This window comes from Aphanomyces astaci, assembly GCF_000520075.1.
Source record: "Aphanomyces astaci strain APO3 unplaced genomic scaffold supercont1.39, whole genome shotgun sequence".
NCBI lineage: Eukaryota > Oomycota > Saprolegniomycetes > Saprolegniales > Verrucalvaceae > Aphanomyces > Aphanomyces astaci.
The window spans coordinates 308,864-333,123 of record NW_009798302.1 but is presented as its reverse complement, the minus strand read 5'-3'; the positions used below and the strand labels follow the sequence as shown (position 1 = coordinate 333,123).

Sequence of the window (24,260 nt, the reverse complement as noted above, 5' to 3'; positions counted from 1 at the left end):
TGATATAACTGCATATTCGAATTGCATACATTACGTTATACCCACAGAAGTCCACACTCATGCCGTGCACGATCAAGATCCGTTTGGTGGAGGCGCGGGGGCTGCCGGTGGTGGAGCGCGCGTCCAAGGTAGCAGATGCGTATGTGGACATTACGTTCGCTAGCTTCGAGGCGCGGTCGACCGTGTCGAAGAAGTCGTTGACTCCGCGGTGGGATGAAGAGTTCCGGTTCGATGTCGTGGACGACGCGGTGCTGCAGAGCCAGCCGATCATGTTCAAGGTGATGGACCATGACGTGTACACGACCGACGCGACGATCGGTATCGTGTACGTGGACCTGAACTGCATCTTGATGAAGGAAGGGTGCAGCGTCCAGGGATGGTACCCCATCTACGATACATTGTTGGGGGTCCGCGGCGAGTTGCATCTCGTGATCCGACTGCACTACTTTGGCGACATCAATCCGTTCCGCGAGTCCAGCGCGGGTGTCCAGTTCTTCTCGCTCAGTACCCTCGATCCAGCCATCTTCACGACGCAGCGCATGCTCGGGTTTGTTGAGGAGCTCGTGGTGCATGCCGACCCCGAGTATTCGTGGAGCGATTCGTTCCGAACGTCTCGGAAGAGCAATGAGTATCGGCAACTGCTACTGTACAAGCTGTCGTCGCAAGTGTCCACGATGGTACGGAACGTCTTGTATCTATCCTCGGCGCCTCATCCTCATGTTAGGTAGGGAAAAAGGCACTCGATCTGGGTGGGAACGCCGTCTTGGGCTACCGCCAGTTCTTCGACGTGGAGGGGGACAGCGGCATGGTCGCGCGGGCGTGCGGCACAGCCGTCTTCCTCGTGCCTACCACGGATACGTCCGGTGTGGCGGCGCCGATAGATGGCGACGTGGACGCCCTCATATCGGGGCTGCTCAAGCGTAGTGTCGGCACGGACGACGCTGCGACCCTTCCGTCGCCATCCGTTGATGCCGCCGCTGGCTCCGCGGACCAAGGAAGCGGGTCACCGCGACTGGCCACGATGGCGTCCCTGCGCAAGTTCACGAGCACATTCAAGCCCCAGCGCACGACCAAAACGTTTGAGCTCGGGGCCCATGATGTACGAACACTTATTGTAGTACTGACTGGAGTGTTGTTTGGTTGTACTACCTGTTAGTGGTTGTAGTTGTTAGTGAGTTGATTGACTAGTTGGTTGATTGACTACCGGTAGTTGGTCGTAGTCGTTAGTGGATTGACTAGTTAGTTTATTGACTAGTTGGTCGTATGGATTAACTCATTGGTTGTGGTACAGTTGTTAGTGGATTTACTGGTTGGTTGTGGTAGTTAGTGGATTGACTACTACCGGTAGTTGGTTGTAGTAGTTAGTTACTGTAGTGGATTGACTAGTTGGTTGTAGTAGTCGTTAGTGGATTAACTCGTTGGTTGGTGGATTGAGTAGTTGGCTGTCGCAATACTGTAGTAGTAGTAGTAGTAGTAGTTTGTTGATTAACTAGTTGGTTGTAGGAGATTCAACTGCTGACGGTGAAAGCATTCCACCCAGACACGCGCGTGCGCCTCGGCGGCATTGTCACGGCACGTTCCGTGAAATTTCTTGGCAAAATGGCGACCAAACTGGCCGACCAGGAGACCCGCGACTCGTGGTGGCTCGAGCTGCGTGAAGAGGTATCAGAATATCAAAATATATTTAACCAATCAAAACCCACCACGAATCAAAGGACCAAATCATATCACGTCGAAGGTCGAGATTCGCCAAATGTATCGGTCGATTGTTTGTCCTGTAAATGTTGTATTATATGTAAAACTTGACCAATATAAGTCACCCACTGATTGACTGGTGGAAGAAGCGAGATGTTTGGATTGGCCACTTGATTCGTGTGGTGGGTTTTGATTGGTCGAATTTTGATTGTCTGCCGATTTGATCGAATCGCGCCGACCAAACCGATCCACAATCGATCTGATTGGTTGTTGAATTTCATTAAGAAGGTTTGGATTGGCTAATAATGTTGAGCTCATCTGAAGTAGCCAATCAAATCGATTTAAATTCCAACGAGAAACCACAACACAATGAAATTTCACTCGAAAGCACAATATATCGACTTGACAATATATGTGACTTGGTATATGCCCAGGTCCGAGCGCACGCGCAGTCGCTGCAGTGCTCGTTTGTGATTGGCTATAATGAATCGTGCACGATCCACGACGACGTGTGTGTGATGTCGGCATGTGGCACCGCCGCTGTGGTCAAGTACCCCAAAAAGCCCCGCCGGCCCACCGCTGCCTTCCCGCCGGATGCCACAGCCGCACCTCTGTCGGCCGCCGACGCCCTCGACGCATCCCCCCAGCTCAGCCGATCGGCGTACGTACATACGACAATGTTTTCAAGGCAAACTCAAATGAATGGACAGGAGACGGCCGACCAAAGCCAGCAGCAATCGCACAGTCTTCCACGAGTCCCCGTGCATGATGTGCCATATCCCGTACTCGCGCAGCCTCGCCCCGTTCTCCAAGTACGATCGATATGGATGATGGATGGATGGCAAGGATTGGACAAAAACGGGGCTTTATCGAGTGAAATTTCATCGTGTGGTGGTTTCTCGTTGGAATTTAAATCGATTTGATTGGCTACTTCAGATGAGCTCAACATTATTAGCCAATCAAAACCCATTTCTCAATGAAATTCAACAACCAATCACATCGATTGTGGATCGGTTATTTGGTCGGCGCGATTATTCGATTGCACCAAACCCTCCCCAAATTTGTATATCAAATCGACAATATATTGATTTATTATTTTTATCTTATTTTTGATGTGTAGCATGCGCATGGTCCGGTGTGGCGTGTGCGGTCGCAAGTGGGTGCCCGAGATGCTGCTGTGCTCGACGGAACCCCTCTGCGGCATGGCTATCACAGGCTCGGGCACGTTCATCCAAGCTCGAGTATGCCGGTACGTAGTGATTCGGCGGGTCGAACTCGTGCAATCACAAAGTATATGCGCAGTATATGTGGCAAAACATGCATGTGGATGGATGGATGGGGGTCACCTGTATATATATATATATATATGGACGGAATATTGTGTATTGATGTTTTGCTTTTAACAAATAATGAAATAAACGCGACGATGTGAAGTTTTGGTGGACGGTTGGTGGGATCAATGAAATATATATATATTTTTTATTGATTTTGTTTGTGGATTTTATTGATTTTTCTTGGTGGTGATCTATTTTGTAGTCAGCGCCGTCGAGGCACGGGAGATGCCAACGCTACGATCGTGTCGGAAGCGCTGCCGTTCTTGGAGTACGAAATGCATCGGCAGGTAACTACCGCCATAGATAGAACGAACCCTTTGATGAACGTTCCTCTGAATGATTATATATTATGCTAAAATAAATAAATCACATTTTTTATGTATCAATACGTTAAAATTAACACATTTATTATGTGAATAATATAGCTCATGGCCAAGATGCGCGTCCTGGGTGTGAACGCGCTGTTTGGGTTTGAGTCACAAGTGCAAGTAAGTCAAATCGATATGTCCACAAATAGCTATAACTTTTAGTAAATGGAGCTATATTAATAATGAGAGATCGTTTTTATTACTTGTAGATCAGTGGCGGGTTTGTGATTGGGATTATCACGGGCACGGGTATTTACTTACCAGCGCTCCCGATGCCGCAACCGTTGCGCATTACCCGCAACATCGACGTGAGTCCAATGTATATGTATATATATATAATATTTGTTTCATGGGTGAGCAGCAACAACAATACAACTCGAATAAATATATTCACATTTTTGTGGATGACAATATATAAAATATATATATATATCCAGGTCAAAGACGACGAAGACCGGCGGTTGGTGCAGTTGCAATCTCAAATCGAAGCCAAGAGCAATCGCAACCGGGCGTTGGTATGAACGACATGAAAAAAAATCATTCTATCGATCAAAAAAAAAAACTTTTTATTATTATTATTATGCTTGCTCGTTTGATACATACGAACGACAGACACCACGAACGAAACAGTCATTATGTCGATGACAAAAAATCATCTTCTTTTTATGAATAAAAATACATTTTTTATTTTAAAAAGAAAATCCTTTTATTTTTATATATATATATCATGGTGTGATCTAGTGGTATATAGATGAATTTTATTATTATTATGTTTGCTCGTTTGATACATACAAACGACAGACGACACCACGAACGAAAAAGTCATTATGTCGATGACAAAAAATCATCTTTTATAGATAAAAATACATTTTTTATTGAAAAAAAAAATCCTATTATTTATATATATATATGTCATGGTGTGATCTAGTGGTATATAGATGAAACAAGACGCAAAGTGTGTCGTGCCGCCCGAATTCAAAGCCGAGCGCGCCAAAATCGACTCGGACGACCGACTAGGCCACAAGCGCGCGCTTCGCAAGCTGAAAAAGAAGGACGACGTCATTGAGCGCAAGCCGTCGATGGAAGGAACCGTCGAGGTGCTGGTGGTAGCGGACGAGGACAAGGGATCGTCGTCGGACTCGTCGTCAGAATCGGATGATGAAGTGGTGAATTCAGACTCGAACGGGTGAGTGGTCAACAAAAATCACATATGGACGGACACATCAACGGGGGTGGACATTTGAGTTGTGTGTGCGAGAGTTTGAATGGAGGACATTTGAGTATATGAAAGGTAGATGACATTTGAGTGTGTGAGATTTGTTTTGACATGGGGACATTTCAGAGTGTGAGATTTTCACATATGGACACATCAATGGGGGTGGTGGACATTTGAGCTGTGTGTGCGAGAGTTGTTGAATGGAGGACATTTGAGTATGTGAAAGTTTGATGACATTTTTGAGTGTGTGAGATTTGTTTTGACATGGGGACATTTCAGAGTGTGAGATTTTCACATATGGACACATCAATGGGGGTGGTGGACATTTGAGCTGTGTGTGCGAGAGTTGTTGAATGGAGGACATTTGAGTATGTGAAAGTTTGATGACATTTTTGAGTGTGTGAGATTTGTTTTGACATGGGGACATTTCAGAGTGTGAGATTTTCACATATGGTCACATCAACGGGGGTGGACATTTGAGTTGTGTGTGCGCGAGAGTTTGAATGGAGGACATTTGAGTGTGTGAGAATTTGGTTTGACATGGGACATTTCAGAGTGTGAGATTTTGAATGGAGACATTTTCGAGGGTGTGAGAGTTTGTATGCAACATGGGTTGAAATAGGGACATTTGAGTGTGTGAGATTTCTTGTGAAATAAATACCATGGGAAAATATGCTATGGAGCTACGGGAAAGACCGAGAAATTGTACTCATGACGTTTTTATAGAGACAACAAGCACCCGTTTGTATTGGAGATCGACGACGAGACCGACGAGGACCTCATGTCGGTACTCCTGGAGCAGCCGTTGCCTGAGGTAAGTGGGGGTGGGTCGTTCTATCTCCGCCACACCTACTGAATAGTTAAGCACATCCTTATGTTGGTTGCTTATGGGGATGTAGGGCGTGTCGATCTGCAACACGGACAGTCTGCCAGGGACGACCCAGCATGGCGCCAACATCCACCTGTTTCTGTCCATGAAACGAGTGGAGTGGGACGAAGAGCACACGCGGGACACGCGCGTGAACGTGCTCTTTTCACATGTGTTCAAGATGCTCTTTACTAGGTATTAATACATGGTGGTCGTCGGAAAAACTCTGATGTTTCGAAAGTGATACGAAAATGAGATGGATGGTGGTTGATTGGTAAGGGTGCGTCGGGTAACCTTTCAAAAATAATATTCCATTTTCTCGTAAAATAGGATAAACCAAAATGGAGGTGTAAAAGGTCGTCCATTTTGTAGTAATGTGGCGTTTTGGACCTATTTAACGAGTAAATCCCACGTGGAAGTATTTATTGGATTTGGGTTAAAACTTTCAAACATGTTTCAATTCTTATCAGATTTATTGAATTTGGTCCCAAAATGGCGTATTGGGCCCGAATATTGAAATATTTCAATTTACCAGACGGGCCCTAAAGTGATGTTTTCGTGATACCTAAATATGGTATATTTTGTCAACCAAACATGACATACATATGGGGGCTTTTGGTGGTTGATGTGGCAAAAAAAACTCTCAAACGTGATCATGTTTCGATATGTTGTCAACCTGAAAATATTACTTTTTCATCCTAAAATTTGATTTATATATATATATTTTATTAGTTTGCTGTTTAAACTGCGCGCGTTTGCACCGTGTGTTGTGTGTGGGCTCCGCACGCGGGTGGCACTTGCCGGCGACAACATGGTACGATCTATATATATTTACATATTTGGGTTTTCTCCATATATATATATATATGTACATATTTGGGTTTCCTCCATATATATGTATATATATATAATATATATATTGGGGATGTGAATACGTGTCAACGGACTATGGAAATGGCCAAGTGCATTCATATATCTTTATTTTGTTGTAGATTGAAGTGGTTCTGATGGGGATGGCCATGTTGGCCGGGCCTGAGCTGCCGCCACTCGACTCGCTCCTTCCACTTGCGGGAAGACGATCCACGTCGTTGGAACCAGACGATGCCGACGACGACGACGGGGAGCCATCCGATCACTCGTCGCTTCGCCTGCAGATCCTCCAGAACGCCTCGTCGTTTCGCCCGCCCCAGAGTCCGTCCGCGGACATCGCCGCGTTTATCGGCCCCCACGCCCGGGAATGGATCGAACTCACGCCGCTGTCGTATGTCCCTGGCGCCAAGATCTTGCGGTACCTCGGGCGCATCACGCTGCACTTTATCAAGGAGAGCTGGACCGTGCGCGAGTGCGGCGGACTCGGCGCGTTCTTCCATCTGTTTCTGTCGGAAGCGATCTCGGTTGTCCGCGCCCATGTCCGCGCGTTAGGCGGCAACGCCATGCTGAGCTTCCGCCTCGTACCGATCGAGTCGAGCCAGCTGTACCGCAACCAAGTGTACAACATGATCAGCGTCACGGGGTACGTAATGTATAGCCAATACATATGTATACAGACTGGGGTAGGGATGCGGTGCTGCTCGAGCGAGAACAAAGCCCCCTGCCCGTGGGATGGCACACAAGTCCGGTGGCCCGTCTCCACATGCCCCCAGTCGATTACTTTGGCTCGAATAGTACTGACGACCTGACGACCGCCCCAGACGAATGAGATCAGTCTGTCGTTGCACACATGACGCCGATGGCTTCGTCAAAGGGGGTGAATGGGTGGCTAGGAGTGAGTTATAAGTAGTACTCGGAGTAAATACTAAGTAGTAGAAGAGCGAATCTCGTGCAATACTATCGTGGGTAACGATGACAGCAGCACGATGCTATGTTTATGAGAACGTTACTGCTATATAGTATCAGCCGACGCCAGTAAACCGTTTTGCAGACCATACAGTAGTACTGTAGCATGGTCAATATCAACTTGCACTTGACGTTGTCCAATGAACGGCGAGCAACAAAGTACAAACATCAATATGTACTAGGTACTGTACTACATGTAATACTGTAATGGCAACGTTGGTTGGTCTATTCACAGTGTCGATACAAATTACTGTAGTACTATTGTGCTTTCGAGTGAAATTTCGTGTTGTGGCGTGGTTTCTCGTTGGAATTTAAATCGATTTGATTGGCGACTTCAGATTAGCTCAAAATTATTAGCCAATCAAAACCTTCTCAATGAAATTCAACCAATCAGATCGATTGTGGATCGGTTTGGTCGATTGCACCCCCTCCCCAAATTTGTATCAAATCGACAATACATTAGTTTGCCAAAACTATATCTCCCATACTATATATAGTACGTAGGGCTTGATCAATGGTTGGTGGTGATGGTTTCAAAGACATCGCGTTCGTCGGGGGTTGCGATGCATGCGTGCAGAAAGGCAGGCACGTGCACGGGGTCGACTGTATGGGCCAGCACTGCCTCGACGAAGCTGGACATCAAGATCACCTTGGATGCATTCGTGGGCATTCTGTCGAACGAGGTCGCCATGACCTTGTCAACATGGGACTTCATGGCGTCGTGGATGCGTTGGAGAGTACAACGAGAAGGCGACGGGGCGCCGCAGTCGAAGGGGTCGAGGGGCCAAGCAGTAGCAGCACCGGCACCTCCTTGAGACGACGTGATGGAGTCGATGTGCATGGCAATCCAGTCTCGGGGGTGTGGCATCACTCGGCCTAGTAGAGTGGTGACGTACAGCTGCAACGCAAACAAGTGACTCGGCAGGTCGTGCACCCATCCGTGGGCTTCAAACGAGGAAAGGTACGGCATCGCGTTCTGCAGCAACGACTCCAGCAACGACAACTCCATGCTGTCACTCCACACGTTGACCGATATCGACGGCGCTGTCGTGATGACGCAGTGAAACCAAAATGGAGGCAGGTACATGGTCTCCCCAGGCTGCAACGTCACTTGTACTCGAGCTACGAGCATTCAAATCATTACCGAATTTAGATGTCATGTACAGTACATGGTAAAGCATGCCGATACCGAGGAAACCGGGCCAAGAGGTCGGCCTCGGGCAACGTCAGGTCGAGCTGCGACTGCCGATGACTGGGATGCAGTCGCGAGTGCACGTACAACGAGTCGAAGGCATCGGGGGGAAACAAAATGAACGTTTTAGGGCTGTGGATCTGGTGGAAAAAGTTGTGCGTTGCGTCGTAGTGTAGGTTTGCGACCACTTTTGGCCCGCCCACCCAGAGTTTGACAAACGTCGAGGACGACGCCGAGGGCGCGACGAACGGCGACGTTGGACGGATGTCGGCGGCGAGGTGCGGAGCCAGAAGGCGGAGCTCGTCATTGATGTAGTAGCCAGTGGATGGAACATCGTCGTGTTGGTCCCTGTCGGTGTGGGTGGACGTGAGGAGTGCGTGGGCGTATGAGGTGTTGACCGTCGACGTGTTGAAAGGACGGGGACACACGGAGCTGAGCTCCAAGCTCGGGTCGTAGTGCTTGAATACAGGTGGGGAAGCAGAATGAACAGTGATTCGGTTGAAACGCGACAGAACGTGCGCAAGCGTCCACTGCGCCGTGTTCCACTTGTCAGTTGGGGAATGGACGAGCAAGACTGGTGTCCGCGCCGCATGCAAGCTCGGGAGGACCGAGTCATGCCATTCTATGGAAGGAATGCCGCGCACTGAGAAGGATGATGAGGGGTGGTGCCACGTCTGAAGGACAATAGCCACCAGTAGCGCCACCAAGATGGCCGCACTGCCGCCGCTAAACGATGTTCGTGATGGCATTTTGCATTGACATGGTAGCAAAAGCGAAACCGATTTGCCGAATCGGCGCTGGCCAATCACGTTACTGGAAAGTGGTCGGAAGGGCGACAAAACCGTTGAAACCGAAAGAGAAAGGCGATTTCACAAAAGAACGCTGGATGGATACACAAAAGTGCTGCTAACGTTCCTGTACAAAATGCATGGGCAGGTCGGTCATTCCGAGTGTATGCCAGCACAGGAACCTTTGGTTATCTACAGTGAAATAGTAGCACGGACGAAGGGAAATGTACAGTGTACCGTACTGTACTTGCGCGGAGCTCAGGAGTTCAGGTTGGACTGCATTCTGGATGAAATGCGAGAAAAATCCTCTGAAATCTGGCTAATTGATTGGAGGATCAGCTTCCAAGCTACTTTTGCACAAAACTTCGTCCAATTCGGGGAAAAACGTATGGGACAAATATAGTATACAAACAACGAGACAAACAAATGCCATGTTACTACGTAGTACTTAAGTATGTAGTTCGACCAGACGCGTCTTCGCTTGAAGTACTGTCGTATAGGCCTGTGATTGGTAGAATATACCGTATTCGGTGAAGAACTTAGAATTGACCAATCATACGTAAGAATCAGTACATTCACTCTCGTTTGAACTCCCTGGGTTCAATGACATTTTTGGCCATCCATTTTAATTCCAACTACCGAATGATTGCAACAGTAGTCGTTAAACGCAGGGATTCTGGGACAAACATTAAACCCAACGTGTGACAGTTACAACGGTAGTATCATTAAAATAGATCAAACAAAGTAAGCACCCTCATTCGAAATAATATCTTGACGTTTGTATACCAGAACCACGGCCCAGTTCCGCCTCTTCATTTGAGAATATTTCCCACCCCAGCAACATGGAGCAGCAACAATTGACGGCGATCAAGGTCGGATTCAACGGCGAGATTCACCGCCTCCGCGTCGATCTGGCGGCGTTCACGTTTGCGGACCTTGAAGCGCTCTTCGAGACCACGTTCACCTTGAACGCTGGCACCTTCGTGATCCAGTACAAGGACAACGAAACCGACCACGTCAACGTCAAGTCGGCGGCGGACTTCGCCGAAGCTGTTCGCTTCTTCTCGACCTCGTCGGACGACGCCGTGAAAAGCCTTCGCTTCATTGCCGTGCCGTCGACCCAATTGGTCTTCCATGACAACGTTGCGGAGCCAATCCTCAAGGTCATCGAGCACTTGGTGCAAACATTGAACGAAGCCATGGAAAAGGTCAAGCAGGAACAATGGGCTGCCAAGGCCCAGGAGAACGCCCGAGACTTTGCCGCTAAAGCCCAAGAAAGTGCTGGGGAATGGGCGTCCCAAGCCCAAGTGAACGCGGGTGTGTGGTCCGTCAAGGCCACTGATGCCGTGCACACTACCGGTGCTGTGTTGAACGAAACGTTAACGCAAACCAGTGTGATCGTGAGCGAAAAGCTGGCCGAAGCCGGTGCCGTGTTGGGCCCATTGGCCTCGAAGACGGTGGAAGAGTCGAAGGTTGCGTTTGAAGCGGCCAAGAAAGGTCTGAACGAGATTGAATTCGACAAGATCAAGCAAAGCTTGAACGAAATCGATTTCGACCGCTTCATGAAAGATGCCACCGAAGGCATGAAGGCCGCGGCGGTCGTTGCCACGACCTACGCCAACAACTTGGTGAGCGAACTGAACAAACTCAAGGAACACACTGTCGAGGTCACGGTCGTGTCGGTGGACCACGAAGCCGAAGCCCCCGTGGCCGTCGCCGTCGACGCGCCCATGGAGGACGTAATCGAAGTGGCGGTGCCAGTGCCGGGAGCCGCCGAATCCGAATGGGAGCAAGTTGTCGATGAGACGACGCCGGCTCCTTCCGCGGAAGAATTGAAGTGGGCCTCGCAACTCGCATTGATCCGCGAAGTGTTCCCCACGTCGTCGTCGGACTCTGTGGTAGCCTTGCTGGAAGCGGCGAACGGCGACGTGCATGTGGTCTTGAACCAGCTAGTCGAGTTGTAAAGCGCCAGCTAACGATGCATCGAATCGAAGATCGTGCTCAACGAGCCAAGGAGCTACGTATATATTATATTATCTTTTTACATGAAAATATTATTGCCCGTTGCAATTCCACCCACGGCTGGAGGAACACTACATCGAAGTAGATAATATTATTCTTTATATACTGATAATGTCGTTGCTCCATTCGCCACCATTCGCCAAACCTATACTATTAGTAATAGTATTAGAAATACATTGATTAATAATACTTCGTATTAATAGTACTACGTAGTACTATTATTAATAATTGAGTAGTATTGTATGGTATTGTGTGCTTGACACACTGTACACAACAACGTGAGTATACTACTAACTCCGGAGTATACTACTACATTATATAATAATTTTATCTATTAAAATAGATAAAATTATTATATAATCAACGTTGCGCCTTTCATATCAATCTGATCGTAATAATAATACAATTTCTATGACATCACTATAATATACGTACAAATACTGTAGAATAGCTCATTTCATTATTCCACATCACGGCTAGCATGGATTGTGTAGCCAAGAATAGGTTGAGGGGGGTTACCCTGGCTAAAGTTGACATGGAGATGTGCAAAACGGTTCAAAGTGGATGGAAATAGGTCACCGTTGACACGCATCAAGTTGCCATTCGTCAATTCTAGCAATCAACCTCACCCAACGACTACTAGTACGCCATCCAGTACAATACCGTATCCCATGCCTAGTAACAACCAAACATCGCATCACCCCCAGCACTTCCATACATTGCATCATGAAGACCTTGAGGCAGGACACCACCATCCCACGACCAGCCAAGAAGCGTCCAAAGCAGTCCAGGACTACCTGGACCTAGTGCGCGTCGAAATTGGCGACCAAGACGAGCTCTACCGCCAGTTTATGGATGGCCTGCAGTCCTTCTTGTACGTATTGCAAAGTACGTTTGAGAATGGCAGGTCATTGGGTTTGCGTTTAAATGGTAGGGTTGAAGTCCCGGAAAAGTATCGCCGCATGCTGGAGATATTTCAAGGGCGCCCGTCGCTGGTCGCGGGGTTTAACATCTTTTTGCCCGACATGTACCGCAACTACGACCTCACGCCCCCCCGCACGTCGTCCTTTGGCCCGTTTGCAAAGCAACCAGTTGCTACACCCCCACCTGCACCTAAGAGTACTGCTGCACCTACTGCGCGTACTAGCAGCAAGCAGCCGTTGATATGGTCCACGTCGTCCCTGGTCCCGCACTGCACGACGACGACGGCCGAATATGTGGAATCACTGCACTCGCCCAAGTCCCGTCCGTCGTTTTCGTTTGGGAAACCGACCACGCAGTCCAGCTCGACGGTGGTCGCCGAAAGCCCCTTCATGGACGCAGCCCCCCAAGCCCCCACCAAGAGTAGTCACGAGCAAAAATTGTTTGGCCAGCAGGGCTACACCCCCCCTCAATTGCCGCCAAAGGGACGCCCCACGCAAGTCGCAGCGGTGCCTCGGGCCATGCCGGCTAAGTTAGGCGACTTTGGGTCGTTCTCGCTGCCTCTTGCCGCCACTGCGTCGACACCGCCGTCATCGACTGGGCTGAACTTCTTTTCGTCCAACACTCACAAGACTGGGTTAAGCTTTTCCTCCACCAAACCATTGCCTGGGTTCGGCAAGCCTGCTGCGGTGACTACTCCGTCTAGCCATGCGTTCGAGCGGGCAGCTACTACCACCCCCGCTGCGGTGACCCCCCAAGCCGCCCCCCCATCATCGGACTGGTTGGTGTCGTTTAACTCGCCGACTCCGGGCAAGACGACGCCAGAGCTCACGTCGCCATGCTACGAGCTCAACGTCCCTGGCTCAGCGCCGTCGTCTTCGTTTGGATGTCATCACCCGACCAAGGTACACATGCCGTGGACTTTTACTCCTGCAACCACCGCGCCCGCCGCGGTGTCTTCGCTCGCCACCACCGACTCGTTTGTGCGCATGGTGCACCAGCGCTTCCACGCAAATCCTGCCAAACTGTCGACGTTTCAAACGCTGTTGAGCCAGCTACAGCGTCACTATTGCACGCAGTCGCACCTGCTAATGCAGCTATGTGCTACGTTTGGCCACCAAGCCAACGACGACTTGCTCGGCCAAGTGGCCACGTTCCTTCAGCTGTCGTGTTCCCATCACAGCAACAGCCAATCAAAGCAGACGAGTAATAGCTGGCCCACTCGATGCGCGCACGTCATGGACGGGTCCGACGTCGTGCCACTGATGGCATTCAACTCGACAACAACAACGTTGGCCCAGTCCCCCCGCGGGTTGTTCCATCGCCCGAGCAACGACGCCACCCAGCCGTCTAGTCCCTTTTCCACCCATGCAAACCAACCGTCGAACACGTCGGATGAGCGCGTGGTCAAGCTCGGGTTCCAAGCCCATTTTCATCGCATCCGCGTCCGCGCGACGAGCTTTACCCTGGCCGACCTCGAAGCGCTGTTTCATCACAAGCTTGAATTAACCCCTGGGTCGTTCACGATCAAGTACAAGGACAACGACGGCGACTACGTGCATGTGGACACTGTCGCAGACTTCAACGAGGCCATGCATCTAGCGGAAACAACAAAGCGATTCCGTTTCGATGCGCTGCCTGTACAACCCACGACCACGACGGAGGCGGCCGTGGCTTCCCCGGAACCATCGTTGGTGGAGGACACATGCGTGTCCAACCAATACGACGAGTCCGTCGTTGGTGACGAAGAGGTTGATGTCCACGAGGAGCCTGTGGACGACGCGAGCCAAGGGGACTGGCGCCACACCCCTGAACCCGACACTGATTCGGAACAACCTGCAGCTGTTGTTGTTCCGGACGAAGAACTTGAAGTGTCCACCACTGAAGCAAGTGCCTTGACGGCAGAGCATGCGTTGAAGTGGGCTGCGCAGCTGGCGGTGGTGCAAGAAGTGATTCCGACTGCGAGTGGTCAAGATGTTGTGCGCAAGTTGGAAGCAGCCAAAGGCAATTTGCAAGTGGTCGTGAACCAGTTGGTGGACATGTGAGGGCCCTTTCTCGGAACGTAAAGTCATGTCAGTCTCGAGTAAAGCTACAGTTTGGCTCTGTGTAACCATCAAATACATAGTAGATTTCTTAACTCTTCGGTGCCGTGATGCAATCCACTTGTACTACTACAGTACTGTAATGCAGTCGGAATCTGCTGCGCTGTTATTTGAACAGTGAGCTTTAGGCATGCCGCGATCAGAACAGCCACGCATCTAGAGCTAACGAATGACATTTCGACGAGTACATCTCACACTTTGCTCCATCAGTACCATCATGTTTGTCAACACCAACGTCGAGCCTGCTTTGTCATCGAAGCATGCGCGCGCATACTTGTGGACGATCTCCAATTAACTCCCACCAAGCTAGCGGCCAAGATAGCGACCGTGTCCGAAGCGCGGGCCGCACATGTCAATTGGAGGCAGAGACATATGCACCGATGGCATCACGTGCGGCAATACCTGTCATTCAAACTGTGCCCTTGGTTTAACTTTTGTCGGACCGTTCGACCGAGATAGATAGCTACTGCCAATGGATAGCCGCTTGGCTAGGCAGCGCGTAATGGCGACGCATAGTAGCCGAACTTGGGCTCTGGACATGCATTCCTTCCTCGCAACGTCCAGCTCCCACGTAAAGTGTACTGTACTTGCATTTGTCGACACCAATTTCTTGCCTTGGCTCACAATAGCCACACTTATTTTGAGAGTGCTGGTCTTTTTAGTTTAAGAATGCAGGTCATTTTTCACAAATACTAGCCTGTGATTGGTCAAATTTGATTGACCGGCCGTATTTTGTCGTCGCACTTTTGAATTTCCAAGAAGCATGACCACGACGACACATATCCGATGGGAAAAGGCCGCGCCAACGACGGACATCACGATGGAAGATCCGACGCGGAGGTATGCGCATGCCGCCACGGTGTTCCGACCGAATGACCAGGCAGGAACGTTAAACCAAGTGATCGTGTACGGCGGCGCGATGTTGTCCGAGGGCGAAAAGGCGGACACGCCACTTCCAGATGTGTGGTTGATGACGATTGTTGGTGAGACCACACCACCGTCGGCGGCGGCGGCGACAGCAACACCATCACCTGTTGGGGCTACACCAACCGTAGAATGGAAGCGTTTGCGGTCGTTCAATGCTCCTACTCGCGGACACAACAAGTAGGTGCATGATGCATGCGACCATTCCTGTCGTGATTGTACATATTTTCACCTAGATATCACACCATGGTGGCGGTGGGGGCTGACGTGTACGTGTTTGGGAATCGTGCGATGGGCACTCTAAAGGAGGAACGTTTTCTCCAGCATTTGTTTGAGATTCAAAAGTTCCGCGTCGACGTCGCAACTTTGTCGGCGACGTGGGAGGCAGTCAAGTACAACGCTCCGAGCATGATTGCCGGACGTCTGGGCCACGGGACCGCCGTCTTGGCGGACGGTCGCATCGTGTGCTATGGCGGCAAAGACGTCGGCATCAACTCGACTCGGTACTACAACGACGTGATCGTGTTTGATCCCAAGGTACGTAGCCAGTCGTTCGTTATCTCCGTACATGCCACCAGGTTTGTTGGTCCGTGTATCCGCGCTCATCTACCGCCGTCTCTAGACTTTGGACGTGACGTACCACCCCGAAGAACGTGACCAGTCGGCATCCCGCGCATACTTTGCGCTCGCGGCGGCGGGCTCGCGGCTCTTTTTGAACGGGGGGTGCGCGTTTGCCGTCGACGGCCAGACCATGACGGTCATGAGTAAGTCCAGTCCGTTGCGGCTCTTGGACGTGACCCGCGCGGTGCCGCCGCGGAGTTCGCGATGGCGAGACATCAAGTTCGACCATGTCAAGCCCATCAACGCCGCGCGGCTCGACCATTCGGTTGGTTCGAACCAACAAAGATGATGCCAACTAGTCACTTTTTGAATGATTTTGGGTGCAGGTGGCGTGGCTAAACGGCCACACTTTGCTCTACTTGGGAGGCACCAACGTCAGCAGCTACACGATATTAGACCCGTGGGCATTCAATATCCAGGTACGTACCCACCCTTTCATACGATATATAAGAGGATATATAGATTTACTGTTAAGATGTATATACTGTAGTTATATATTTTAAGATGTATATATATACCTAACATGTATATATATATATATATATATATATATATATATTTAACATGTATATATGTCTATTTAAGGTGTTAATATATATATATATATATATTTAACATGTATATTTATATATATGAAAGATGTATATACATATTTAGGATATTTACACTACGTAGTAGTATATATGGATCCATATTTTAAATATGGATATATTTATATTTATATATATATATATGTAGGATATAAAATATCTATCTTGAGTGTGGTCTTGTGTGTAGACCAACAACGTCGTGAACGTGGTCATGTCAGGGTCTGTTCCTTCGAAACGCGCCAACACGGTGCTCGTGCAAGTCGACGCCACGGTAAGAAGCCAACTTTAACAAGCCTACTTTGGTTTTCATGTGAAATCATGCGACACGGTAGACGCTATTGTGTTTGGGCGGCAAGGAGCGCATCAAACGCCGAGAGCCAGGACCACGCTACGGCAATGTGCATACCCCGGGGGTGTATGTGGGCACGATCAGTGTCACAGACGAGGCGACTTTGCCACGGCCACCCGTCACGCCTGTGGGTCTGCTCAAGCGCAAGAGAAGCGCGACGGACTCGCCAGGTCTGTCGCTTCTACTGACTATGTTGATGGAATTATGGTCTTGTAGAAGCGCCGCAGAAGCCCCTCAAGCGCCTGGATGTGACAACGCGACCGGGAGGCGGCGGCGGCGTCGCTACGGCAGATGGAGACATGAAGGTATTGTACATTCGAAGTTATTCACGTGGTTTGTCTAATCAATATTGAATCACGCTGGAGTTCTGATTGGTTGAAAATACTTGTCCGTTCTGTAAGAGCCAATGAAATCCACTCGAAGAATTTGGATTAGCCAATAGCGTCGATTCGAGTGGGCGGCAAGATTATTCGATTCGTCGGGGTCTGGAAATTTGTACCGAATCCACAATACTGCATATATATAATATTTATATATATATATCATGCCAACGAACGTATTTCAATCGTTGCACACAACGTCTTGTTGACTTCAGATAATTCTATTTTGTAATAAATCTATGTTAAAAACTTCAAATATTAATTCTACAACTCGGTTTTGATCTAAATTAGAATTAGTTACTAATAAATTATAATATTATCGTTGGAGCTGACGATAGTTGCTGTTGTTGTTCGGACACTAGGAATCGTCGAAACAGTCGGCACCAACGGTTGTGCCTCGGCCCTTGGACGCAGAACTTTTGTCTATACAGGTTCGTCTATTTTTCATCTAAATGTGATCTATATTTAAGTATTTTCCTAGAAATATATTCATGCATTTATATATATATATATATATATATATATATATTTAACGAAATCATATTCGTATAGAATGACGACCGCATCGTGGCACTTCAACACGAAGTGGACGCGTTGCGACACGAGAACGCCCAATTGCGTATCGAAAGCCATCGGTGGCAGGTCGAGGTATAAAAATAATATATAATATATATATATACTATAACTAACTTGTTTGATTAGGCATCGCATGCAAAGGAACAGCAGCCGTCCACGCAGCTGCATGAGATCAAACTTAGCATCGACAACGTCGCCATGATGGTGGACGAGAAGCGGCGGTACCAGTCCAACTCGCAGAGCACGGTCAACAGTTCGCAGGACTCGCCATCGGACCTGCTCGTGAATGCGGATGGGCACCCTCTGTCACATGCGGCGCTGCAAGTGGAGCTCCATCGAGCCTCGACGAGACTCGCCGCTGCCATCCGCAAAGCCAGCGAGTCCAGCAAGATGGCAATCAAGTCCCGCAAGGCGGCAGAGGCGGACCAAGATGCGCTCGTGGCTGCCGCAGAAAAGGTAAGATGCATGACAAAAGGAAGGGTGATGTGTGTGTATTAATGTTGTGCGTGGAGCACGCAGGTGGCCGACATTTCGCGCGCCATGACCCGCGACGGCGCCAACAATGACAGCACGAGCAGTGGCAGCGCCACGCAAGAAGACTCGGTGCTGTAGTAGACATGTGTATATAATATGAGCTCAATAGAGCCATCGTGGTGCGTGGGACGCGTCGTAGTCGATGACTGGGGAAAAGAACTCGATGAACTGCTGGTCCAGGAGGCGCATGCGCGGACCGGCGAAGCGGCAGTATTCGTCGATGATGGAAGTGAGCGACCAGTATTGCACCTTGCGGAGGCACCCGACCACACATCCAGTGCGATGCTACAGTCATGATGGGCAACGTTAGTGCTGCTTGCATGTTGATGAGGAAAAGTGTCGGCGGCTTACTGTTCCCTTGGTGCATTGGACGAGGATGGGGTGGTTGCGCACATCTAAGCACGATAGGGAATGATGTATCATATGCGGGGACGGACGAGGGGGATGGATATGCATGGATGGATCTACGGTATGTACCCAGCAAGTGGCGCAGTGCGTTGATCATGGCTTCGGGGTGGATGCCCAAGAACGGTTCCTACGTACATCACATGACTTAGGACGGAGGAAGATCGAAGGAAGAAGGAATACTTTGTTGCCGTCGATGGGACATTGGAAGATTTGAATGTTGTTTTCTTCAAAGAACACGATGTTCTCGGGGCGATGCTCCTGGTGGCACAGGTACAAGACCGACCGGAGGCCGAGTTGCTGCAGGAACGCATGGTTCTTCTTGTTCGGGAACCCTGAACGGTATACACCAGAGTCCACCATGGAGAAGTTCAGCGGAGGAATCAGCGTCTTCTCGTACGTCGACATCGTCCCACCGCGGCCGCCGATCCCAATTATCTTCCCAGCGCTCAATGATCCGGATAAGATTTCCTCGATTTCACCAAAATAATCAAATTGCTGTCGATATTTTAATATTCAACCCAATCAGGAATGTAGGTTTTTAGTCGAGCTCGTTCAACTTTTCGCCGCCATCATGGACGGCGCCGCTCAGGCGATGGAGTCGCCAGCGTCGCTCAAGATTGGATATCGCGGTGAGATCCATCGCATCCGTGTCGACTTAGCGACCTTCGGCTTCCACGACCTGCAGGAATTGTTTGCATCCACCTTCAGGCTGTGCCATGGGTCGATTGCAATTCAGTACAAGGACGACCAGCGTGGCAGCATTGTACACGATGCGATCGACGTACGACTTTCACGATGCATGTGAGAGCCAATTTTCTCAACGCAAGAGCCTTCGCTTCTTTGCTGTGTCCAACACGGAAGCCATGTTTCATGGCCATGTGGCCGAGAGCATGCGCACTGGCGCCGTCGTCCAGCAGGACCAACTTGATACTTGCTCACTGTCCGCTTTGACCCTGCACAACCCCCATGACGCTGTTGTGGTCTACACTGCTACAGACCAGGCCGTCGACGTATCCTTGGCTCCCACTCAATGCACGATCGAACGATCGTTGCAGTTGAACAACCTTGGCAAACTACCGAAGTAGAACGAACTGCCTACAGCATCAAGGTGGTGGCCGCTGCCGAGACATCGAAGCTCACTCAGGGACTGATCGGCGTCCCAGATGTCGCCACCACATGCAGCATCTCCTGCTCTTCCTAGCCCCGCCATGCCCAATCCGTCCACGAGTGACGATCCCCGCGGACTGGCGAAATGGGCAGCAGAACTGGCGCTTGTCCGCATCATTGTTCCGAACGCCGACACGGCCATTCTCGTGGCGCTGCTGGAAACGTCCAAGGGCAATGTCCACGTTGTGATGGACGCTTTGACTTCATAACATTATTATAATGTGATCAAGTGGAATAACAACATTGGACATTTGAAACGAGTGATATGTTGTAGGCTTGTGTTTAGCATTCCGTAGAGCGTCAATGAAAAATATACCCCCTTCCCCCCAGGACAATCAGACTGTCTGTGGGGATGGGCCTGCAAATCCAACTCTCTGCATGTGTGACGATGTTATTAGATGACAACAAGCTGCATGTGTGATGGTGTTACTAGTTGACAACAAGACTGTCTATTGGGATGGGCCTACAAATCCAACTCTCTGCATGTGCGACGATGTTACTAGATGACAACTAGACTGTATGTAGGGATGGGCCTGCAAATCCCACACTCTGCATGTGTGACGATGTTATTAGATGACAACAAGCTGCATGTGTGATGGTGTTACTAGTTGACAACAAGACTGTCTGTTGGGGATGGGGCTGCAAATCCAACTCTCTGCATGTGTGACGATGTTATTAGATGACAACTAGACTGTCTGTAGGGATGGGGCTGTAAATCCCACACTCTGCATGTGTGACGATGTTACTAGATGACAACTAGACTGTCTATTGGGATGGGCCTGCAAATCCAACTCTCTGCATGTGTGACGATGTTACTAGATGACAACTAGACTGTCTATTGGGATGGGCCTGCAAATCCAACTCTCTGCATGTGTGACGATGTTACTAGATGATAACAAGCTGCATGTGTGACGATGTTATTAGATGACAACAAGACTGTCTGTAGGGATGGGGCTGCAAATCCCACACTCTCTGCATGTGTGACGATGTTATCGATCGTGTGTCGTTTCATTGCAAGTGCATCTCGGATGAATGGTGCGGATGATTGTGATGCTGCATCCCGTCCATGTCTTCCATCATCGGCAGCGACAAGTGATGGTGTGACTGCGACAAGTCGTCTTCGTAAAACATGCTCGTCGTCACACTTGCGTCATCCCCCCACAGCCCTTCCATGAGCTCCAGATGCGTCGAGTCGTCTGCCTCGAGCGCCGAGCACGCCGTCGACGTGGTCGGGTCCTGGGGGTCCACAACTTGCTGGGTCTTGGGGGTGTCCAACAGCTCCCGCCACGGCTAAAATACAATGTCACACATGTTGGTCCATCATCGATGGTCATCGATCGTACCTGGCGTTCCATAGGAGACAACCCACGCCACAGTTTGCCCACCTAAGTATAATACAAGTCAGCATATAAACATATATATATATTGCTTCTTCCACTGCTATATACTATATTTTACCTCATGCAAGAGTTCGTTGTGGGTCAAGTGGGGTGTCGTGGCCAACAAGTCGTGCTTCTTGGCTTGCACAAAGCATGCAAATCCATAACGCAGCCGAGCTGCCAGCGGCGACTTTGCACCCCCAGGGGTCTAATGAACATAGGCAATGTCAACATCTACATTGGATCGGTTTCGACGTACGGCGTTGTGGGCGGCAAGTGCGCCGGATGTCGTCGATGGATCCATGGTGGTGGTGGCGCTGCTTCTGCTGGTAGTTTCGGACGCCGCCGCACACTCGCGGGTGTACCTCTCGCTGTCCTCCTTGGCGAGTTGTTGCCACGGCCGCTTGCCTTCATCCGGCGTGGCTTTCCACATGGCGGCGATCGTTTGCATGTACTCTTTGTACGGCACGTCCGGCATCGAGTGTCTTGTGTGCAGCTGAAAATGCACAAACGCCGACTTGGGTCTCGTTGGTCCAATCCGTGGTTTGCGACGACTTAGGCGAGGATGCAGCAAAGATGGCAACGACGACAACTTCTAGACATATCCCCAACACTCTTTAGTCGATCCGCCCCATCATCTCTTTGGAGAGGTGCCAGCAACGACGGACCTGCTGCTGCTCGGTTGGGTGCGCGGAAGAGATCGAGTGATGAGCACCCCTATTCTTTTTCTGAAGTTTGTCGTCGAGGGCTTTCTGTAGCCACGGCCGCTTGGCGTCAACCGCCATGCGCTTCCACTGCCGACTTAACTCCCTTGTGACGTCCACAAATGACAAGTCGGGGTACAACGTCCGCTTTTCACGAAAGAAATGCGCGTAGGCCGACTGTGGTTTCGTGCTGGCTTCGTCTGTACTATGGACAATATCACGCGCGTACGACGGCGCCTTGTACAACTTGATCTGTTGCTCGTAGCTAGGAGACCGTACGTACATGTCAAGCGATTGAAACGTTTGTGGTGGGGTTGTTCTTCTACGAGTATATGTATACATGTATACCGCAGTCGATCTTGGCGTTCGAGTTTGATCCATGGCGCCCGCTTGTCGTCGGGCAGGTGGCGCCACATGTGCGCAGCTTCCTTGGTCACCTCCTTGTACGTCATGTCAGGGCGTTCCATCCGTCGAGCTTCCACGACAAAGTGAAACGCGGATCGAGGGGCTTTCGGGGCCAGCGGATCTTTGAGTTTCGGACGAACGTTCGCAGCACCAACGCTTTGGTCGGATTGATTCGACTTGGCGTGGGCGATGGCCAGTTGCGTCCACGGCTGCTTCTGTTCGGGCCGCAACGCTTGCCACAGCCGTCCGATTTCTCGATTCACGTCGGCAGACAGCATGGACGGATTGGCCGCCAGCACAGAATCTCGTTTCGTGCGGCGAAAGTAGTAGTACGCTAGCTGGACATGCGATCCTGACGACGAAGTGGACCGCTTGCGCTTCTTGGATGATGACGGCAACGAAGGCGGCGTCGTGTCGAGAAGAGGAAGAGAGAATTGACTGAGGGGATCTCCGTACGTTGTGGTGGGCTGCGAAGATGATTGAGGATGGGGAGACATCATGGAGAACGACGACATGTCGTACTCGGGCGAAGTGTCCACGGTGATGGAGGTGGTGGAAAGAGCGGATGCTTTGCCGGGAAGGGGCGATGGATCTAATGTCGCCTCCATGTGGCACTCGGCTACGTATCGGGCGCGATCGTACGCGGCAAGGTTGATCCACACATTGCGTTCGTCAGCCGGCAGTCCTTTCCACAGCCGGCCAAGTTCGCGACTGATGGTTGCATTGTCCATCGACGGATGCTCCTTGGTCAATTCCATGCGTTTCTTGTCTGCAAAGTGCACATACGCGTTCTTCCACATCTTCACCTTGGACCTACGTCACGTGTTGTCAGCCTCCACGGGGTGCCTTCATGCAGCATGTACGTACTTGCCAGACGCCATCCTGCCGCCGAATCTGACGTTTCGATAATCATCCGGAAAACGTTTCCCAACCGGATTGTCCTTTTTTCTTGAATCATTTTCGTTTCAAAGGCTTCATCTATTTTTGCTCCCCAAAATTGAGTACCATAGTAATCAGCGAATCCATTCATTCAAAATCATCTATTTTGTTCGTTTCGAACGAAATAGATGATACCAATTCTGCACACTGCGGGCTGTTACCGTTGTGCAAACTACATCCTCGTACCTGGGAAACCTTTTGGTACAACGGTAGATATTGTATAGCATTGTACAACATTCAATGGCATGCCATAGATTGTTTTACCACTTACTTTGTATGGGCCAAGATGGTCGTATAAACAATAGTTGAAGCATCATCTAAAGAGTATGACGACTGATTGGCGAACAATTGGATTAGCCAATCAGACGCTTGTATTTGCTTGGAGTCCAGCGATTTGAGCGCCGTTTATCCGGATATGTGACTGGTGGCTGTTGGCGGCAAGGAGTTTCACCAGGTTGGTTTGGATGCTTCATTTCCAGATCGCAGTTGGCCAGCCTACATGCTGTGGCCTAGTCGTTAGTATCGTGAACTCGTTGTGAATGTGTGGAAGCAAATGATATTCTTAATCAGCTACTCCGAAAGAGCTTTAGTCGGCTCGCCAAACCGTGTAGACAAAAAGGTCTGATGCTTCCAACACTCCACCCTTGTAGATGTACTACGTAGTAGTAGTTACAGTAACTAGTCTCTGTCCTGCGTGCACATGACGAAACTTAGAATCGCTACTCTTAAACGAATCCTCTGGACTCGATCGATGTGGATTATTTTGCTTCTGATGCACCAAACTCTTCGTTTTTCATCACCCCAACTTAAAGCAGTAAAGCTCACTGCGCACTGTTGCGCATCCTAGCTACATGTCCTTCTCGGATGGCAATGCCAATGCTGCTACAATGAAATCTTTGTTACAGGAGCGTTGATGCACAACAGCCATCGTATCTATCACGT

At 49.8% G+C, this 24,260-nt stretch overlaps 8 protein-coding genes across 11 annotated transcripts; 5 read left to right on the top strand and 3 right to left on the bottom strand.

Annotated features, from left to right (window-relative positions):
- The first annotated feature begins 43 nt into the window (after positions 1 to 43).
- Positions 44 to 7,334, top strand: H257_12252 (hypothetical protein). 3 transcript variants are annotated; one of them, XM_009839404.1, is made up of 16 exons: positions 44 to 677; positions 725 to 1,099; positions 1,504 to 1,662; positions 2,130 to 2,356; positions 2,406 to 2,507; positions 2,816 to 2,944; positions 3,232 to 3,316; positions 3,455 to 3,517; positions 3,607 to 3,705; positions 3,835 to 3,912; positions 4,336 to 4,583; positions 5,340 to 5,427; positions 5,513 to 5,676; positions 6,214 to 6,295; positions 6,474 to 6,994; positions 7,039 to 7,334. In XM_009839404.1, the coding sequence occupies exons 1-16, from the start codon at positions 60 to 62 to the stop codon at positions 7,178 to 7,180; spliced, it is 3,180 nt and encodes a 1,059-aa protein (XP_009837706.1). In that variant the 5' UTR covers positions 44 to 59; the 3' UTR covers positions 7,181 to 7,334. The 3 variants fall into 3 exon arrangements, with proteins under 3 accessions (XP_009837706.1, XP_009837705.1, XP_009837707.1); XM_009839403.1 differs by having other exon boundaries at positions 6,474 to 7,334; XM_009839405.1 differs by lacking the exons at positions 6,214 to 6,295; positions 6,474 to 6,994; positions 7,039 to 7,334 and having other exon boundaries at positions 5,513 to 5,796.
- A 420-nt stretch (positions 7,335 to 7,754) lies between these two features.
- H257_12251 (hypothetical protein) lies at positions 7,755 to 9,286 on the bottom strand. Its single transcript, XM_009839402.1, has 2 exons — positions 8,487 to 9,286; positions 7,755 to 8,439 (listed from the first exon to the last, which is right to left on the bottom strand). The coding sequence occupies exons 1-2, from the start codon at positions 9,256 to 9,258 to the stop codon at positions 7,829 to 7,831; spliced, it is 1,383 nt and encodes a 460-aa protein (XP_009837704.1). The 5' UTR covers positions 9,259 to 9,286; the 3' UTR covers positions 7,755 to 7,828.
- A 763-nt stretch (positions 9,287 to 10,049) lies between these two features.
- Positions 10,050 to 11,451, top strand: H257_12250 (hypothetical protein). Its single transcript, XM_009839401.1, has one exon. It carries the CDS (start codon positions 10,140 to 10,142, stop codon positions 11,259 to 11,261), a length of 1,122 nt encoding a protein of 373 aa, XP_009837703.1. The 5' UTR covers positions 10,050 to 10,139; the 3' UTR covers positions 11,262 to 11,451.
- Positions 11,452 to 11,932: 481 nt separating this feature from the next.
- H257_12249 (hypothetical protein) lies at positions 11,933 to 14,379 on the top strand. Its single transcript, XM_009839400.1, has 2 exons — positions 11,933 to 12,193; positions 12,254 to 14,379. The coding sequence occupies exons 1-2, from the start codon at positions 11,991 to 11,993 to the stop codon at positions 14,283 to 14,285; spliced, it is 2,235 nt and encodes a 744-aa protein (XP_009837702.1). The 5' UTR covers positions 11,933 to 11,990; the 3' UTR covers positions 14,286 to 14,379.
- A 723-nt stretch (positions 14,380 to 15,102) lies between these two features.
- On the top strand, positions 15,103 to 18,465 carry H257_12248 (hypothetical protein). The gene is made up of 11 exons (XM_009839399.1): positions 15,103 to 15,446; positions 15,503 to 15,803; positions 15,889 to 16,152; positions 16,214 to 16,306; positions 16,665 to 16,748; positions 16,810 to 16,996; positions 17,043 to 17,131; positions 17,569 to 17,637; positions 17,759 to 17,854; positions 17,909 to 18,238; positions 18,302 to 18,465. The coding sequence occupies exons 1-11, from the start codon at positions 15,106 to 15,108 to the stop codon at positions 18,392 to 18,394; spliced, it is 1,947 nt and encodes a 648-aa protein (XP_009837701.1). The 5' UTR covers positions 15,103 to 15,105; the 3' UTR covers positions 18,395 to 18,465.
- Positions 18,190 to 19,187, bottom strand: H257_12247 (hypothetical protein). Its single transcript, XM_009839398.1, has 3 exons — positions 18,905 to 19,187; positions 18,794 to 18,851; positions 18,190 to 18,711 (listed from the first exon to the last, which is right to left on the bottom strand). Exons 1-3 carry the CDS (start codon positions 19,127 to 19,129, stop codon positions 18,623 to 18,625), a joined length of 372 nt encoding a protein of 123 aa, XP_009837700.1. The 5' UTR covers positions 19,130 to 19,187; the 3' UTR covers positions 18,190 to 18,622.
- A 108-nt stretch (positions 19,188 to 19,295) lies between these two features.
- Positions 19,296 to 20,126, top strand: H257_12246 (hypothetical protein; the record flags this gene model as incomplete). The annotated part of the gene is made up of 3 exons (XM_009839397.1): positions 19,296 to 19,505; positions 19,552 to 19,805; positions 19,926 to 20,126. 3 exons carry the CDS (start codon positions 19,296 to 19,298, stop codon positions 20,098 to 20,100), a joined length of 639 nt encoding a protein of 212 aa, XP_009837699.1. The 3' UTR covers positions 20,101 to 20,126.
- Positions 20,127 to 20,790: 664 nt separating this feature from the next.
- H257_12245 lies at positions 20,791 to 23,272 on the bottom strand. Of its 2 annotated transcripts, none has more exons than XM_009839395.1 (7): positions 23,247 to 23,272; positions 22,323 to 23,192; positions 21,939 to 22,239; positions 21,530 to 21,865; positions 21,350 to 21,478; positions 21,235 to 21,276; positions 20,791 to 21,181 (listed from the first exon to the last, which is right to left on the bottom strand). In XM_009839395.1, exons 1-7 carry the CDS (start codon positions 23,258 to 23,260, stop codon positions 20,900 to 20,902), a joined length of 1,974 nt encoding a protein of 657 aa, XP_009837697.1. In that variant the 5' UTR covers positions 23,261 to 23,272; the 3' UTR covers positions 20,791 to 20,899. The 2 variants fall into 2 exon arrangements, with proteins under 2 accessions (XP_009837697.1, XP_009837698.1); XM_009839396.1 differs by having other exon boundaries at positions 21,530 to 21,862.
- Between the last annotated feature and the right edge of the window lie 988 nt (positions 23,273 to 24,260).

What these genes read in the sequence shown, in the direction of transcription:
- H257_12252 (XM_009839403.1), top strand. Translation starts at nt 60, where the DNA reads ATGCCGTGCACGATCAAGATCCGTTTGGTGGAGGCGCGGGGGCTGCCG. An exon ending in GCATTACCCGCAACATCGAC is followed by an intron (nt 3,706 to 3,834) that starts GTGAGTCCAATG and finishes ATATATATCCAG; the next exon opens with GTCAAAGACGACGAAGACCG. An exon ending in TTCAAGATGCTCTTTACTAG is followed by an intron (nt 5,677 to 6,213) that starts GTATTAATACAT and finishes ATATTTTATTAG; the next exon opens with TTTGCTGTTTAAACTGCGCG.
- H257_12247 (XM_009839398.1), bottom strand. Translation starts at nt 19,129, where the DNA reads ATGTCGACGTACGAGAAGACGCTGATTCCTCCGCTGAACTTCTCCATG. An exon ending in GTCCCATCGACGGCAACAAA is followed by an intron (nt 18,852 to 18,904) that starts GTATTCCTTCTT and finishes TGATGTACGTAG; the next exon opens with GAACCGTTCTTGGGCATCCA. An exon ending in CGCACTGCGCCACTTGCTGG is followed by an intron (nt 18,712 to 18,793) that starts GTACATACCGTA and finishes TATCGTGCTTAG; the next exon opens with ATGTGCGCAACCACCCCATC.
- H257_12251 (XM_009839402.1), bottom strand. Translation starts at nt 9,258, where the DNA reads ATGCCATCACGAACATCGTTTAGCGGCGGCAGTGCGGCCATCTTGGTG. An exon ending in GTATCGGCATGCTTTACCAT is followed by an intron (nt 8,440 to 8,486) that starts GTACTGTACATG and finishes GAATGCTCGTAG; the next exon opens with CTCGAGTACAAGTGACGTTG.
- H257_12248 (XM_009839399.1), top strand. Translation starts at nt 15,106, where the DNA reads ATGACCACGACGACACATATCCGATGGGAAAAGGCCGCGCCAACGACG. An exon ending in CGGCAGATGGAGACATGAAG is followed by an intron (nt 17,132 to 17,568) that starts GTATTGTACATT and finishes TTCGGACACTAG; the next exon opens with GAATCGTCGAAACAGTCGGC. An exon ending in TCGTGGCTGCCGCAGAAAAG is followed by an intron (nt 18,239 to 18,301) that starts GTAAGATGCATG and finishes TGGAGCACGCAG; the next exon opens with GTGGCCGACATTTCGCGCGC.
- H257_12245 (XM_009839395.1), bottom strand. An exon ending in ACCCAACCGAGCAGCAGCAG is followed by an intron (nt 21,866 to 21,938) that starts GTCCGTCGTTGC and finishes GGATATGTCTAG; the next exon opens with AAGTTGTCGTCGTTGCCATC. An exon ending in ACAACGAACTCTTGCATGAG is followed by an intron (nt 21,277 to 21,349) that starts GTAAAATATAGT and finishes TATTATACTTAG; the next exon opens with GTGGGCAAACTGTGGCGTGG.
- H257_12250 (XM_009839401.1), top strand. Translation starts at nt 10,140, where the DNA reads ATGGAGCAGCAACAATTGACGGCGATCAAGGTCGGATTCAACGGCGAG.
- H257_12249 (XM_009839400.1), top strand. Translation starts at nt 11,991, where the DNA reads ATGCCTAGTAACAACCAAACATCGCATCACCCCCAGCACTTCCATACA. An exon ending in GATGGCCTGCAGTCCTTCTT is followed by an intron (nt 12,194 to 12,253) that starts GTACGTATTGCA and finishes TTTAAATGGTAG; the next exon opens with GGTTGAAGTCCCGGAAAAGT.